This window comes from Crocodylus siamensis, chromosome 5 (assembly GCF_052110815.1).
Source record: "Crocodylus siamensis isolate JL-2025a chromosome 5, ASM5211081v1, whole genome shotgun sequence".
Lineage (NCBI taxonomy): Eukaryota > Metazoa > Chordata > Crocodylia > Crocodylidae > Crocodylus > Crocodylus siamensis.
This window is the reverse complement of record NC_143399.1, coordinates 2,192,782-2,209,599: the sequence shown is the minus strand read 5'-3', so window position 1 is coordinate 2,209,599 and position 16,818 is coordinate 2,192,782. Positions and strand designations below refer to the sequence as shown.

General features: G+C 56.0%; 1 protein-coding gene across 1 annotated transcript in view; it reads left to right on the top strand.

The window, feature by feature from the left end:
- The window catches only part of ZSWIM5 (zinc finger SWIM-type containing 5), a 125,426-nt gene that overhangs the window by 94,421 nt on the left and 14,187 nt on the right, over positions 1–16,818 (top strand). The window contains exons 2-4 of the mRNA XM_090049345.1: positions 188–544; positions 13,150–13,298; positions 13,482–13,632. Of these exons, the coding sequence (XP_089905471.1) occupies positions 188–544; positions 13,150–13,298; positions 13,482–13,632 (657 nt within the window). The remainder of the gene's footprint in view (positions 1–187; positions 545–13,149; positions 13,299–13,481; positions 13,633–16,818) is intronic.

Genomic DNA, 16,818 nt, shown 5'->3' with positions numbered 1-16,818 from the left:
CTAGTACTTAGACGGTTCCCACTAAACACTTAGATTTCAGGCCACGTAATTCTCAACATCAGCCTGCACATGCCCACATGGTATTAATGCTGTCAGTGTTGCAGAGCTCACACGCATTGCCGTCCATTTGCAAAATCAAGCTGGTTAACCTTATCTCTTTTTCTCCCCCTCTTTTTCTATGCCCCAGGTTTCCACCTGAGTGGGACCGTCACGGAGCCCGCCACTGCGACAGAGCCAGAGATGACCTACAAAGTGGCCATCAGCTTCGACCGCTGCAAAATCACCTCCGTGACATGCGGCTGCGGGAACAAGGACATTTTTTATTGCGCCCATGTGGTGGCCCTCTCCCTGTACAGGATCCGCAAGCCCGACCAGGTCAAACTCCGTCTTCCCATCTCAGAGACCCTTTTCCAGATGAACAGGGACCAGCTGCAAAAGTTCGTTCAATATTTAATCACGGCTCATCACACTGAGGTGCTGCCCACCGCCCAGAAGCTGGCGGATGAGATCCTGTCCTCCAACTCCGAGATCAACCAAGTGCACGGTAACTTGCGTCCTTTGTGCTGAGACTTTTAAATGCCGAGGCCCTTTCGGCTGGAGGCTGGCAATGGCGACTCCAGTCGTGGACGTGACCCTTCGTTTGGGTCCTGCCTAGGGAGGATTAAAAAGGGGGGAAACAAAATTGATGTAAAAGTATCACGGTGGCATTTAGCATTGTGTGAGCTGCTTTGGTCTCTGTCATTGCTCACGTGTTTATTCGCGGAAGAGCGGATCCGATGGGCAAGGGGCAGCCGAAGTGTGGCAAAAGGCAAAATAAATGAGGACCTGGATTCGGAGGTGGCGGGGGGGATAGGAGGGGAAATGCCTCTCATCATCTCCTTGGTGAATTCCGTTGCGGGCTGAAATGCAGGGAGGAAGCTGGGGATCGTGTACTGCTCTGGCTTCCCGTGGGGTTTGGGAGCTTGGCTTGAATGAGTGAGATCCTGGGGAAATGCTCTCGCCTGTTCTCCGTTCCCAGAGCAGCACCCGGGAACCAGCGCCTCCAGCGAGTGGGCAAAGGCGATGCTGTGTTTGAAGTGCCAAGCTCCAGATGTTGTTCAAACAGCTGGAGCTGGACCTTCCTACCTAGTAACTTGCCAATAGAGAAATGGGACTAGCGGTCCTGAGCCTCGCAGCAGAGGTGGGCATTTGTGGTCTGGCCTGAGGTTTGTCGTGCGCTTTGCGGTCCTTCTAGGCAGGGGTGTTCAAGCCAGATCCAGCCTGGGGAGCTGTGGCATCTGGCCTGTGGGGCTCCCCGTGGCTCGGGGAATTTGGTGACGGGGAGCAGTGGCTGTTAATACAGCCACCCTTGCCCGCGGCCGAATTCCCAACCATGCGTGGCAGGTCGGAGATGGGCCATGCCCCCTTCTCTCTGCATGACTAGGATGGGGTCGTAGTTTCATAGTTTCATAGTAGCTAGAGTCGGAAGGGACCTAGGAAGATCATCTAGTCCGACCCCCTGCCTTGGCAGGAAAGAGCACCGGGGTCAGATGACCCCGGCAAGGTGCTCATCTAACTTCCTTTTAAAAATCCCCAGGCTAGGAGCCTGCACCACTTCCCCTGGAAGCCGGTTCCAGGCCCTAGCTGCCCTGACCGTGAAGTAGCGCCTCCTAATATCTAATCTAAACCTACCCTCTGCCAGCTTGTGACCGTTATTCCTGGTCACTCCTGGCAGCGCACGGGGAAACAGGGACTCCCCCAATACCTGCTGATCCCCCCTGACCAGTTTGTAGCAGGCCACAAGGTCCCCCCTTAACCTTCTCTTGTGGAGGCTGAACAGGTTCAGGTCCCGTAGCCTCTCCTCATAAGGCCTGCCCTGCTGACCCCTGATCATACGAGTGGCCTCCTCTGGACTCTTTCCATATCGTCCACGTCCCTCTTGAAGTGCGGCGGCCAGAACTGGACGCAGTACTCCAGCTGCGGCCTGACCAGTGCCGCATAGAGGGGGAGGATCACCTCCCTGGACCTGCTCGAGATGCATAGAGGGGTCGTGTCATGCTCCCATCCCTTCACATGGCCAGATGGGGCCGTGCCCACCCTGAGCACTGGATCCAGACCCCCAGCTGGATCCATCCCATGGACAGACCTGGCATTGTCCATCCAGCCTGCCAGGCAAAAAGCTTGAGCACTGCTGCTCCTGAGGAAGGTGATCTTGGGGGTGAGTTAGAGGAACTGCCATTTCGGGCCAGGTGCCAGGGCTCGGAGCCGGGGTCTTTTTTGCTCTGAGCTCTGTCACAGACGCCGTCCGTCACCAGGAGGTGAAGCGCAAAGTGTCTGCAGCTCCATCGGACATCACCAAGCCAGGGCTCTCCGGGGCAGGCCCGCTGGCCTCAATGCCCGCTCCCCCAGCTGGACAATGGAGATGGTCCCAATTTGTCCAGAGGCACATGGCTGTTGCAGGACTAAGAAGCGTGTCTTAAGTTTTCCAAAGATGAAAAGCCCCAGGCTGGGGTCAGACCCCAAAGGCAGATCAAAAGTGGTGTAGGGACCCAACTAAATGGGATTAGACAGCTCAGGATCCAATCTGGGCAGCTTCTTAGAGCTGTTTTCTCCAGAGAAGAGGAGCTCTTCAGTCCTCTCAATGGGGCTCCTTGCTGTAGAGCCGGCAAGTGACCTCCAAAATGGCATCAGCGGAGAGTCTTGTGATGTTATTTCCAATGAGCATCTCGGAAGTTAGTTTGGATTGTTCTTTTTAAAAACCCTGCCACCAAAGCAGCGGGCACCCTCCAAGCTGCGGGGTGCCCTTCGGAAACTATTCTGCTCACTTCTCCAGAGACCAGCCAGAGACGGCTGAACCTGGTGAGCTTTCGGCCCTGGAGGCGACGTCAGAGACGGGCATCCTGGGGTAGATCCAGATGCAGAATCAGCGGACGCCTCTCACCACCCCATTGTTTCAGAGTCCTGTGCCCCTTCCCTGTGCTCCATGCCCAATCTGCTGCTCTGCTTTCGGCTCCATGCTCCCCGCTTGATCTGCTGCTCTGTTTTCTACTCAATGACCTGTGCTCTCTAACCAATTTGCTGCTCTGCTTCCTGCTCAATGCCCCATGTTCCTTGCTTGATCTGCTGCTCTGCTTTTTGCACCATGCTTCCTGCCTGATCTACTGCTCTGCTTTTCCTGCTCAGTGCTCGTGAACATAATGGTTGGAGATGTTTCCTCTGGCATCTCTAATCCAATAAATGGAGGTCAGGAGGCTACTGGATAGTGGGTAGATCACTAGAGAGACCTGGTTCAGTGCTCTCTGTCTACAGCATCGACTTCTGCAAATGTCGGGGATAGGATGCTGGACCAGATGGACCATTGGTCTGGCCCGGCCTGGCCCTGCTGATGTTCTTATTCAGTTCATAGCTCAACAAAATGGGACAAGCCACAAAGCTGTTCCACAAAATAGGTGCAATTACTGGAATCGCAGATCAGATCCCATCTCACCTTTGACTGGACATTCATCCTGGGGTAGGACTCCCCTGGGAGGCAAATCCAGGTTCCAGTCAGCCTGATCCAATCGCCAAGTTGCCTTCCCTGGTTCCAAGGCTTGAAAGTCTTAGGAGCCAGCTATTGACGGTTCCTGGGGTAGGGGGAAGACAGGATGCAAAGAAGTGTGATCCCACTACAGAGGATCTGGGGTACAGGGTCATGCAGGAAAGGATCTGTTCAAGGATCCAGGGAGATTCCAGACCAGGGGTGAGCAATTATTTCAGGCAGAGGGATGCTTACTGAGTTTTGGCAAGCCATCGAGGGCTGCATGACAGGCAGCCAGGGGCAGATAAATATAAATTTTCTAAATTTTGTAGGGGCTCTGTGGGCTGGATAGACTGGCCAGGCGAGCTGCATCCAGCCCGCGGTCCACATTTTGCCCACCCCTGTTCCAGACCCACCTGAAGAGGTGCTTCCCAAGGGGCCCCCGGAGGGACCCAGCAGGGCTCATGGAAGGAGGAACCACTCCACTCCTCCTGTTCATCCATCCGGTCCCAGCCAGCCTGGCCCCATGTCTCCAGTCTGCGAATTGTAGAAAATGAGGGTTGAACGGCGCTCAGGAGGTCATCTCTAGGCCAGCCCCCTGCTCCAAGCAGGACCAGCCCCAACTGCATCATCCCAGCCAAGGGTTTGTCCAGCCGGGTCTTGAAAACCTCCAAGGATGGAGATCCCACCACCTCTCTGGGGAGCCTGTTCCAGTGTTTTACTACCCTCCTCATGAGAAAATTCTTCCTAATATCCAACCTCAGCTTCCCTTGCTGCAGCCTGAGCCCATTGCTCCTTGTCCTGCCATCCGCCCCCACTGAGAACAGTCCAGCTCCATCCTCTTTTGAACCCTGCTTCAGGTAGTTGAAGGCTGCTACTCAATCCCCCTTGGTTTTCTCTTCTCCAGACCAAGTAAACCCAGTTCCCTCAGCCTCTCCTCACCAGTCATGCCTCCCAGCCTCTCAGCCATTTTTGTTGCCCTCCACTGGACTCTCTCCAGTGCGTCCACATCCCTTCTGTCGTGGGGGCCACAGCTGGACACAGGACTTCAGATGTGGCCTCCCCAGTGCTGAACAGAGGGGAGGAATCGCTGCCCTCCATCTGCTGGCAACGCTCCTACCCATGCAGCCCAGGACGCCGGTAGCCTTTTTGGCACCGAGGGCACACTGCTGGCTGCTGTCCAGCTTCTTGTCCCTTGTCCCCCCAGGTCCTTTTCTGCAGAGCTGCTGCCCAGCCCGTTCCCCCCGCCCCCCCCCCCCCCCCCCCCGCCCCGGTGCAGGGGATTGCTCCCTGCGAAGTGCAGGACTTTGCACTTGTCCTTGCTGAACCTCATGAGATGTGTTTTGGTCCAGTCCTCCAGTTTGTCAAGGTCACTCTGAATCCTAGCCCACCCTCCAGCGTATCTACTACTCCCTCAGGTTGGTGTCATCTTCAGACTGGCTGAGAGTGCGCCACATCCCATCGACCTGGTCACCAATGAAGACATTGAACAAAAGCGGCCCCAGGACCAAGCCCTGGGGCACTGCACTTGATACCGGCTGGCAACTGGACATCAAGCCATTGATCACTACCCTCTGAGCCTGATGCTCCTGCCAGTTTTCCATCCACCTTGCAGTCCACCAGAATCACCAGAGCTGAGTCCTTGAGCCAAAGGCCGTAGGGTTGCACTACCCAGCAGCCTGGGATCTGTTCCAGCTTCGCTTGTGCCTTTGAAGGATCAAGCGTCTTTCTCCTGGGAAGGTGTCCAAGCACTGTCCTTGGCCTTGATGCCCTAGGAACAAGGGCCCCTTCCAGGCCTCCAAGCCTAGTCCCTGGTATTGCAGGGACCTGTGTCAATACCAGTCCAGCTCCGTCTTAAAAAGAGCTGGGTTTTGTGCCTCTCCCCATCACCGCTGCTCAGGTGGGCAGAAGCCTGCCTCTCATTTCCAGCCTACGCATACTCCTGGCTAGCTCACCTTGATTAGTTCCTGCCCTTTCGCTGAAGTACCTCTTCTCCCTTCCTGACAGCCCCTTAGAGTCATAGTTCTCAATGTTTTTTGGCTCGAGGCCCCCACGGAAAATGCCACTGCTTCGTTTTCACTCCTTTTCAACTGCGTAAAAAATAACAGAGCCATTTTCTTTCTTGCAAAGAGCTTGGAAAGATGCAATAGAGCAGAATGGTTTAACGCGGTGCATTCCTGTTTGAGATCTCTGGGCTGATCTTGTGAATCGTTCCTACCCCTGCAGCAGCCTTGAAGGGATCTCAAGGCACCCCAGGGTGCTGGGGCACCTGGTTGGGAATCAGTGCCTTATGGAGCACATCTCTTGCTAGTTTAGCTGGGTGGGAGATATCCTGACCCTGCCGGCTGCTTTTATGGTGCGTTGAGCAGTGGTTTGTATGGGAGAAACCGGAGGAAAGGCAGAATGTGACATCTCCTAGCTTTCTGCCTCAGTTGAGTGGGAAGAGAGGGTCAAAGTGCGGTGAAAGGGCATTTAGAGTGATAATAACCCAGACTGGACTTTTGGGGAAGGGACACCGAGGCGGCCCGTCCACCTTCCAGCTTGCAGAGTCCTCTGGTTTCTGTGGGAACCCGAAAATCTTCCAATTGCTGCTTTTTTCCATAGGGTGCAAAACAGGCCGCCGGGTTCAACCCAAGTTCTTGCGCGGCCGCCAGCTGCACGATGGACCAAAAGGCCTTTGTCTCAGCTTTCAGCCTTGAAGCCAAAGCGATCTCGTGGTGGACGGCTGCTGTCGTCGTAGCTCTGCCCTTTCCCCGCAGCTTCGCCCAAGGACTCAAACGCGCTTCGCAAGTCTGAGCGACTTCGTCCTCCGTTCTCCTGCGGAGCCGGGCAACGTGGTTCATCCGCACGCACGGTGTCCAGAGGCATCGATGTCTCGAGAGCTGTGTAGCGAGTCTGCAACAGGGCTTTAAACACGGTGCCCGCATCACCGGGGTTGCACGTAACCCAGCGCCTTCCTCGCTTGTGCCGCTGCCTGCAGGCAGGGAGATCCTCGATCCGCTGCCCCCACCTGCTCCCTTTCCAGCTGCTGGGTTGTCAGCCGCGGCTGATGCTTCTGACGTCCTTGCAGAGCCCCATCCCATCTCCCTCCGTTTCAGAAGAGAGGCGGGTGGCTTGGCAGGAGGCTCTTCAAAGCACAGCCCCTGGGGCATTCCCTCCTCCGCTATTTTTATCTCTTGTTCTAGTTCCTCTCCTTTTTGGTGCCTGCTTTTTTTTTTTGCCTTCCCCCTCACTGAGGGTTTTGGGGAAGGAGAACTGCATGGCTGCTCCTAGTTTCTGGCTTCTCTGTGCACAAGAAGCAGCCCGGCACACCCAGCCGTGCCCCGCTGTTGCAGACGGCGGCTGGTTTCAGGGTCTCTCCTGGGGCTGTCGGGGCTTCTGGACTCCTTCCGCCTCCCTCCGAGACTCGAGGGGACTTGTGTGCAACGTTGGGTGCGAAGGTCCCAAAGTGGACGAGGGGAGCACCGTGCCCAGGAGATGATGCCCAGTCTGGGGTGACTGTCTGGGGTGAATCCAGGGTCCCAAATCCTGGCCTACGATGCTGGCAGCCAGCTGGATCCACCAGTTTGAATGAAGAGATGCAATGCCTTTTCGCTTCCCATACTCCTCTCCCCTTCGGCTCCCGGCATCCTGAAGTCCCTGGTTTAGGGGGACCCTTTGCTCAGGGTCAGACTGATGCCACATTTGGGGTCGGGAAGGGATTGTACCCGGTGGTCAGATTGGTGCAGTCTGGAGGGGGTTTGCTCCCATCTGTAGCAGGGGCACGACCTCTCCCCAGGGTCTCTTGAGCAACTGTTGACAACATTTCATAGTTGCAGGATGTCGGCTGCTGCAGTCCCCCTGCTTTCTCGGTGGCAGGTTTGGGTGCAGCATTTGGTGTTGCGTCTGGATTGACGGTAGTTTCACTAAAATTGGATGGTGGGTTTGTCTGGCCTGGTTTGCACAGGGCTGATCCTGCCTCAGGCAGGAGCTGGACCAGGTGTGACCTTTGCAAATCCCTGCCAGCCCCGCAGCAAGTCTTTCTTTATGACTGCTTCCTACCTGGCTAGCAAACGTGTCCCTGTGTGGGCGCCTGGCTCTAGCTCATGATGGAGGTCCTGCCTGCTGGCCTTGCTCCATGCTGCTGAACCCACTAGGCAACTTCATGGGCGAGGATGTGCAATGATGATGGAGGTCCCAGGTTGCAGGTTCAACTTCCAAAGAAAGCTATGCAAATCCATCTGGTCAGCACTGAGGGCCCCATGCCATTGGCAGTCAGCCAATACATATTCAAATGGACTTTGAAATATTGCCCCCGACCATCCACGTGCCATTCCCACGACTCTCCCTCCTGTATCCAGGTAAACAGAGAGAGGGTCTCGATACTGGCAAGAGTCTGTCCGTTGCAGTCCGAGGCCGAATCGGGTTTCCTGCACTTCTTACACCCTGATTTGGAGCCCGTCTGCTCAACGTTTGCTGTTCAGACGCTAGTTTTTGCATCGGTGGAGCTGGACTCTCCTCGATGGTGACTGATGACAAAACAAGGAGCAATGGAAGCTGCAGCAAGGGAAGCTGAGGTTGGATATTAGGAAAAACTGTTTCACAAGGAGGTGGTGAAACACTGGAACAGGCTGCCCAGAGAGGTGGTGGCATCTCCGTCCTTGGAGGTTTTGAAGGCCCGGGTAGACCAAGCCGTGTCTGGGCTGATGGAGTTGGGGCTGGTCCTGCTTGGAGAGGGGGTTGGACTGGATGTGACTCCTGAGCTCCCTTCCCACCCTCATTGTCTGTGATTCAGTGATCATCCTGCAGCCCAGAGGGGTTTCACATGAGGAGACGGCTGTACTACTGTAGCAAAAAAAAATCTTTTCTCACATACAGGATGCACTTTCTCCCCCCAAAAATCAGCTCCCCAAAATGATGGTGCGTGTATCAAATGAGGAAGCTGATTTTCTGCCTGGGGTTTGATTCCTGCTCCACAGGGCAGCAGCTGTTGCATTTCTATTTAGGTAGCGGAGTGAGGCAGTTGACTTAATGGTTCATTTTTCTTCACTCCTCAGGTTTTGACAACGCTTTCTCCTTTTTGGTGCTCTTGATTTTGTTCCACTAACCAAGGTAGCCTTTCTTACTGGACTTTTGCTGTCTGCCAGCTGTTTCTGGTCCATCTCCTCTTATTTCATAGCCTCGGAGACTTTTTAGCTCTTTTCAAAGTGATAAATCTGCCCCCATGGAGATCAGTCTTCAGCAGCAGCTAGGGTTTCAGCTTTAGTAGGGAAGGGAGGGTGAGTCCACTGAAGACTAGGCTCTGTCCCTGCTTTATGCAGCCGTAACTCTGGAAAGATCTTTTTTTTCCTCTTTCTGCCTTTCAAAAACAAGGTGTGTATTATATTCAGGGGAATATTGTATGTGAGAGAAGTACAGTAATTATGCCCCGAGGCAGGAGCAAGGGATTGTCTTTCCGTCTGGGGCCTGATGGTGGGTTTATGGAGCTCCCTTTCCACATGAGAGGTGCAGTGATGTTTCCTTAAATGGCTTAAAATATATGGATTTATTCAGCTTATTATTATTATTTATTAAGTGTGTTTATTCAACCAGATCCTTTGGAGCTGGGGTGCCACTGGAGACTGGAGAACGGCCTTTCTGTGCCCTTCCCTGCCAGCTTGTAGCCCTAATCACTCTTAGTCGGTCCCATCTCGTCATCGCGGTGCCGGCAGCTGGGTTACTATAGCGTTCGTGCTGGCCGCACAAAACGAACGATCCTTGCCATCAATATTTAAAGGCCTCGCCGGTCCTTTTGTTTACTCGTCCCTGTTTCTCCATTTCCCCTGTGTAATTGGTTGCATGTTATCTGCTCTTCCCTGTCGCACACGTAGGAGTCTGATATTACAACATCCTCCATGAATCTTTTATATGAAAGCAAAACAAATGCGCAAGCAATAATTAGACTTTGTTTCGCACGGCAGGAAGCGTGCCGTCGTTTCGCCGGGGTCGGGATCCACCGCTCGGCTGTGCAACTGCTGATGGCGGGGCGGGGAGGGAGAAATTTTCCTTTGTGGTGCATGTGCACATCTGCTTCGCCCGTGCACGCGCTCTGTTTGCAAGCGTGTTTGTTAGGGATGATGGCAGCGTAGGATTCATGTCCGCCCCTTCCCAGCTCCTTGCCCGTTCTCATCGTGCGTGCCTTTCATACAGTCCTCTTGCTCATTAGCAATAGGTTTAAATTTAAATCTGCTTTTTTTTAACCCCCTGCTGCTCTCAACAGACCTGTTACATACATATGGGTCGACTAGTTTGGCCCAAGACCATGGGTTGTCATCATGTCCCCGGCAGAAGGTGGAGGAGGCAGGAGGCAGGGGGGTGGTATCTGTCCTGCCGGCAGGCCACTTCCCTGTCTTTAATTGCAAGACGTTGCTTGCAACCCAGCCCCGTTCATCTCTGTACCCGTCTGTTAGCAGTCGCTCCCATAGCACTGGTTATCCTCGATCTCCGTTTCGGCATCCAGGCCACCTCTGAATAGTCAGATTCTTGCTGTCAGCTGCTTCCCGTAGCCCTGAGCTCTGTGGCTCGTTTCCTCCTAAATGTTAATCATGTTAAATTTCACCCATTGGGTCCTGTTAAATGCCCCTGCCACCCTTGACCTTTGAGCCTCAGCCTTGACCTTGACCTGAACATCCCTGCCACACTTGGGGGGTTGGACTAGATGACCTCCTTCCAACCCAAATTTCATATGACTTTTTTATGATTCGGTGACCTGGGTAGAGCAGCGTGTGCTCAGAGCACCATGAGGACGGCCGGCCCAGGGGTTAGCGGTTAGAGACCCAGAGTCAGTCCCCAGCTCTGCCACCGATTCAGCTCTACAACCTTGGGCAAGTCACCTTGTCTCCTTGTTCCTCTGAAAAATGGAGCTTGTAGCTCTGTGCCACAGGGGGGATGGTGCAGGTAAATCTGCTGGGACTCAGACATGGCGGTCGTGGGGGTTGATGTCTCAGCTGAGTTGGGCAATGGGACAAGCTGCCCAGGGAAGTCGTGGGAAGAAGAGGCGTCTCTCTGGGTATCCGTGCATCTATGCAGGAGAGGTCTCTTCCGGGCCGGGGCTCCTGAGACGAGGTAAAACAAACAGTGTCAAGGTCTTGGTTCTTTGTAACCACAGCGGTCGGCTGCCTCTTCGTCCGCGCCAGCAAACCTGTGGAAGGAGGTTCCTGACCTGATATGAAAGGTGCCGCGTCTCGGCGTGTTGCACCCAAGTCCGGCGGCTTCTCGCGGCCAGCGTCTCCGGCTCCAGTCGAGCCACCTCCGTGCTTCTCCAGCAGCCGGTCGTTTCCTCGCTGCCGCTGGGAGAGCTGCATTCGGCCTTTTCCTTCGGCATGGCACGGTCGGTGCCCGAGGCTCACGTGCAAACTGAAGCAAAAACGAAAGGCAAAAAAGAAATTAGCAAATTCTGCAATTACGAGCTGGCAAAAACGAAAGGCACAGAAGACAAGTGGCTGTGTCGCACCAGCTCAGGTGTATTCTGCGCCCCGCGCTGCAGGGCCGAGGTTGGCTGCCCTTTGCTTGTAAGCCTGTGAGACGTAGTCCTCTTGATTGGGGTTGGGGTTGCCTGGGATCTGTCGACCGAGCAACCTTGGCTCCATCGTCTCCAGAGTATCCGCCGATGGCCACGTTGGGAGCCAAGTCAGGATTGGTGTCTTAGTGGCGCAGACATATGCCCCAGGGTTGAAACCCCGCCGCCGGGAACTCCCAGCGGTGGCAGGAAAAAGGGAAGTGGCGTTTTCCAACCAGCCCATCCGGAAACCACAGCTGCGGGCTCCCGATCCAACTCCAGCGCAGCCAAGAAGACGTCACAACCATTTAATTGAAAGCCTTTGGGCCCCCGCTTTCCCTGCGTGCGCGGCGCCAGGCCGGTCCAGCGGTGACCCCCTTACCCACTCGAGGGTGCTAATAAGCATGAGAGAAGTAGGTTAGAGTTCAGAGCGTGCTGGAGGCGCATTGATTTTTCATTGTCACCCTCTTTTGCTGAGGAATTTCTCTCGAGCCCTTTGGCTTTGCAGAACCAAACCCGTCGTGGGCCGCGCGGCGGAGGGTTTTTGTCAGCGAATGTCAAGCATCCAGATGCAGAGATGCTGATAATTTTTTACAAAGTCGTGCCATTGTTCGGCTCCTCACAAAGCTGCCTTTGAAGAACGTGAAAGGGTTTAAAATGCTACGGATAAATAAAAAGGGTGCGTGTCCGGGGGGGGGGAGGGGATGAGCAAGGCAGTGTTTTGACTCGATTTGACAGGCTGCAAAATGCTGGTGGAGTTTAGCAGGGGTCTGTGCACCACCCGGCGAATAAATGATCCCTCCTGTATATCCCCAGGCTTTGTCTAACGGCTTCCAAGGCAAAAACCTCATTGACTTTTGTGCCTTTTTGTCTTGCTGCCGGGCTCCTTTCGGCTTTGCTCTTGGCTTTCAGCGGCCTTTCATGCCGGCCAGGTGTAGCTGCTGTGTGACCAGCTGGTAGTCGGCAGCGGTTTCCTGCCCTGCAGAGAGACACCGCTGGCCCCGTGTCACCAAACGGAGACTCGCAAGCATTTGAAAGGCACGCGCGGCAGAGCTGGAGGGGAGGGAAAAGCCGATCCTCGCTGGTTTGGGGCTTGGGGAGTTTTTCCTTCTGAGCCAGCAGTTTGCAAAGGAAGGAGACCCTGCTAGGGTCTGGGGGTGGTACTTGTGTGAGTCGGGATGGGTTCCCTCCATGGCTCGCCGAGCACATTGCAAAGGAAGTCAACAAAGGATGGGGAAACTGAGGCACAGAGAGGCCAAGGGGCATGTCACCCAGTGCACCAGTCACCAAGCCTGGCGCTCTCAAGTGCTCTCCCCACCAGGCCACACTGCCGTCTGGCACCAGGAAGGGGCTGCTAGGACTGAGCTCGATGGTCCAAGGGGAACCAGAGCCGGGTTAAAGCCGAGCTGTTCCCCCCTGTTGACTTGAGCCCCCTCTCCCCCATCACTTGGGCTGGGGATTTCAAGGCCCTGATCCTGCCTTGGGATCTCGTCACATGGACCCCTCCAAAGGTCCCTGTTGAGCCCTCGTTGCAACTAGTGAGACTTGTCCCGGGTCTGGTGGTAGGACCTGGGCCGTGGGGACAGAGAGCCCCCAGCACGCCGTGTTACTGACCCCGAGTCGGCTGAGACCAGCGTCTCCCGCAGGCTCTGCTTTCGCTCACGTGGGACAATTAAACTGGACAGACGAGTTGCTGGAGGTAAGGGGTGGTGGGAGCTCACCCTGCATCATCTGTTCCTCAGTTACTGTTTCATGTGTCTGATCCTATCCCGGGGGAAGTGCAAGCTGAACCAGGACCGCTTGCTCCCGCCGGCCACGGGGGTGTTCAGGCGTTATCGTGGCCTGAGCCCAGCAGCTGAGCCTGGAACGGGAACGGGTAGCCACGACCCGGCTGTGATTGAGCTTCCACTTCCCCTGGGATAGAAGCAGACACACGAAGCAATTGCCAGAGCCTAGCTTATCCCTTCCCCTTCCCCCTGGGCACGACGTGCCTGCCTGTCCACACCCACCAGTGGCAGCACAGGAGTAACGTCCCCTTGCAGATCTTGGACAGCTGTTGGAAATGGGCCAGGGCTCGAAGCGGGGCCAGACGGGCTGCTTGGCGTGATGTTAAACCTTGTCACCTCCTTCCCTGCAGGTGCCCCGGACCCCACCGCTGGGGCCAGCATCGATGATGAGAACTGCTGGCATTTGGATGAGGAGCAAGTGAGGGAGCAGGTCAAGCTGTTCCTCTCTCAGGGAGGCTACTATGGCTCCGGGAAGCAGCTCAACTCCATGTTCGCCAAGGTGAGGAGCTGCCCACGCTTTCGGGATTTGCGAGCGCTCCGATTTGCCCAATCTTCCATGTGTTTGAGACTGGAGAGGCCGCCGCATAGTGCGGGGCTTGGCATGTGTCTCGGGCAAGGGGCCACCCACCCAGCGAGCCCGTCGGACTCAAAGGTTTCTCTCCCCCTCCCTTCCCTGGCGCAGGTCCGCGAGATGCTGCGGATGAGGGATTCGAACGGGGCCCGGATGCTGACTCTGATCACGGAGCAGTTCATGGCCGACCCGCGGCTCTCGCTCTGGCGCCAGCAGGGCACAGGCATGACGGACAAGTGTCGGCAGCTCTGGGACGAGCTGGGTAAGGGTCGCAGATGCAGCCTGGAGGGATGGGGCTGGGCTGGGGAGAGCGGGTGGACCCAGAGCCATGGACTTTTTTGGGTGGTCTCTTTTGTTGGACCAGCTGCATGGCTGGGAGAAATGAGGCATGCTGTCAGGCACAAAGCTCCCTCCCCAGTATCGCCCTGCCATGCAGGCAGCTGGGGCTACAGGAGTCTGGGAGCCTGCACTGTGGCTAGTGATGGGGGAGTTTCCAACAGTGCATGGGGGCCAGGACTTGAGACGCTTTGATAGCAGTGTCATTTAATTGGGATCACAGGAAAGCAGGGCTGGAAGGGACCTCACATTGAGTCCATCCCTCTGCTCAAGGCAGGAGCATCCCTCAATAAACCGTCCCAGACACGTCTGTCCAAGCTGCTGTCAAAAACTTCCTTGGATGGAGATTTCCCACTTCTCTAGGACCCTGTTCCAGTGCTTGACCCTCCTCAGAGTCAGAAAGTCCCTTCTCATCTCCAGCCTCAGTTTCCCCAGCTGCAGCTTGAGGCCACTGCTCCTAGTCCTGTCCTCTGCAGCCACAGAGAAAAGCCTGTCTCCATCCTCCCTGCTGTCGCCCTTCAGGGATTTGAAGACTGATCAAATCCCCCCTCAGTCTTCTCCAGACTAAGTAGCCCTGGTTCTTTCAGGCTTTCCTCATCAGTCTTGCACGTTGGTTTTGTGCACTGCTTTTAAATGATACCTGGATCTGATGCAGACAGGCTCTGGGGTGGAGCGCTGAGGGTTGCCTCGGCCCAACCGGGGTGTAAGGGGCACGCAGAGATGGGTGGGGGAAAGCACCAGTGGTGCAAGAGAGGACTTGCACCAGAGCACGACTGGGTCAGCCAGGGCACGAGTGTGAGAGTGGGTCGGGGCAGGTGTAGAGAATAGCGAATGGTTTCATAGATGCAAAGAGCAGGCAGGCTGGAACGGACCCCCTTAGGTCCTCTGGTCCAACCCCTGCCTGAGGCAGGATCAGCCCTGACGTGATACCAGACATCACACCTGAGCCTGCCCCAGGGAAAGCTGGGGGACCGCGGACATGGTGCCATGCTGCTGCAAAGGGGGTTATCCCAGGCAGAGCCTGTGCCCCTGCTTCAGAGGAAGACAAAACCCTCCCCAGTCTGGACTAGTCTGAGCAGGGGGAAAATCCCCTCCTGCCCCCAATGTAGCGTCAGTTTGAGCCTGAGTGCAGGGGCAAGACCCTCCAGCCAGGACCCTGTGGGTTGGTGCCAGTAGGAGCATTGGCCCAGCCCATCCCCAGCCTGGGCTGCAGCAGCACCAGCACCCCTGGGGGAGGTGGAAAAAAAATAACCTGACACACGTTGCAGCAGGCAGGAGCGGCAGGTGAGATTCCCTCCCAGTCCCATGCAGCAATACCTACAGTGGAACATGACCTAGATCACCCCTGCCCAGTGGCTGTCCAGTGATATTGGTGGAGCAGAGGGAAACCCTCTTCTTGAACCCCTTCAGTGATGCAGAGTCCCCCACTTCCCTGGGCATCTGTCCCTGCCCTGACAGTGAAGAAATGTTTCCTGAGATCCAACCTAAACCAGCTTTGCTGCAACTTGAAGCCATTGGTTTGTAGTTCATAGTTTCTAGGGTCGGAAGGGACCTGAGCAGATCATCTAGTCCAACCCCCTGCCATGGCAGGAAAGAGTACCGGGGTCAGATGACCCCAGCAGGGTGATTATCTGGCCTTGTCTTAAAGACCTCCAGGGTAGGAGCCAGCACCACTTCTCTTGGAAGTTGGTCGCAGATCCTAGCCGCCCTGACCGTGAAGTCGCGCCTCCTGATGTCGAGTCTGAATCTCCCCTCTGCCAGCTTGTGACCGCTATTCCTGGTCACTCCTGGCGGTGCTCGGGGGAACAGGGACTCCCCCCAGTGCCTGCTGGTCCCCCCTGACTAGTTTGTAACAGGCCACTCGATCCCCCTCAGCCTTCTCTTGTGGAGGCTGAACAGGTTCAGGTCCCGTCGCCTCTCCTCGTAGGGCCTGCCCTGCTGCCCCCTGATCATGTGAGTGGCCTCCTCTGGACCCTCTCCATGCTGCCCACGTCCCTCCTGAAGTGCGGTGCCCAGACCTGGATGCAGTCCTCCAGCTGCGGCCTGACCAGTGCCGCACAGAGGGGGAGGATCACCTCCCTGGCCCTGCTCGAGATGCATCTGTGGATGCAGGACAAGGTGCGGTTGGCCTTCCTGACCGCGTCCCCGCACTGCCGGCCCATGTTCATCTCGGAGTCTATAATGACTCCAAGATCCTTTTCTGCCTCTGTGCTGCCGAGAAGGGAGTCCCCCAGCCTGTAGGTATGGTGCCGGTTGTTCCTCCCTGGGTGCAGCACCTTGCACTTGTCAGTGTTGAATCCCATCCTGTTCTCATCCGCCCACCCCTGTAACCTGTCTACATCCGATTGCAGCCTGTTGCTTCCTTCTAGTGTGCCCACTTCACCCCACATCTTAGTGTCATCAGCAAATGTGAGCAGGTGCTTTTTACCCCCTTGTCCAAGTCGCTGATGAAGATGTTGAACAGTGCGGGCCCGAGGACCGAGCCCTGGGGGACCCCACTGCCCACGTCCCTCCGGGTCGAACATACCCCATCACCACCGCTCTCTGGGTGCGGCCCTCCCGCCGGTTGGTGACACATCTGACTGTGTGGGTGTCGACACCACAGCCCCCAGTTTCTTAATGAGAACGGGGTGAGAGACAGTGTCGAAGGCCTCCCGAAAGTCCAGGAAGACGATGTCCACTGCTCCTGCGTCTAAGGATTTGGTGACCTGGTCGTAGAGGCCGCCAGGTTGGTCTGACAGGACCTGCCACTAATGAACCCGTGCTGGTTGCCCCTAAGCATGACCTCCCCCCGCCCCCGGCCCCTTGGGGACATGCGCCAGGATAACTCTCTCAAAAAGCTGGCCCAGGATCGAGGTAAGACTGACTGGCCTATAGTCCCCGGGTCCTCCTTCCTCCCTTTTTTGAAGATGGGAACCACACTGGCCCTCTTCCAGTCCTCTGGCCCCACACCAGAGCCCCACGAGTGCTCGTACAGCTGTGCCACAATGACCTCTGCTAATTCCCTCAGCACTCGGGGGTGGAGATTGTCTGGACCCGCTGACTTAAGCGCGTCCCGTCCCTCCAGACGCTCCCTGACTAGGTCCTCACTCACCCTGGGCCTGGGTGCACC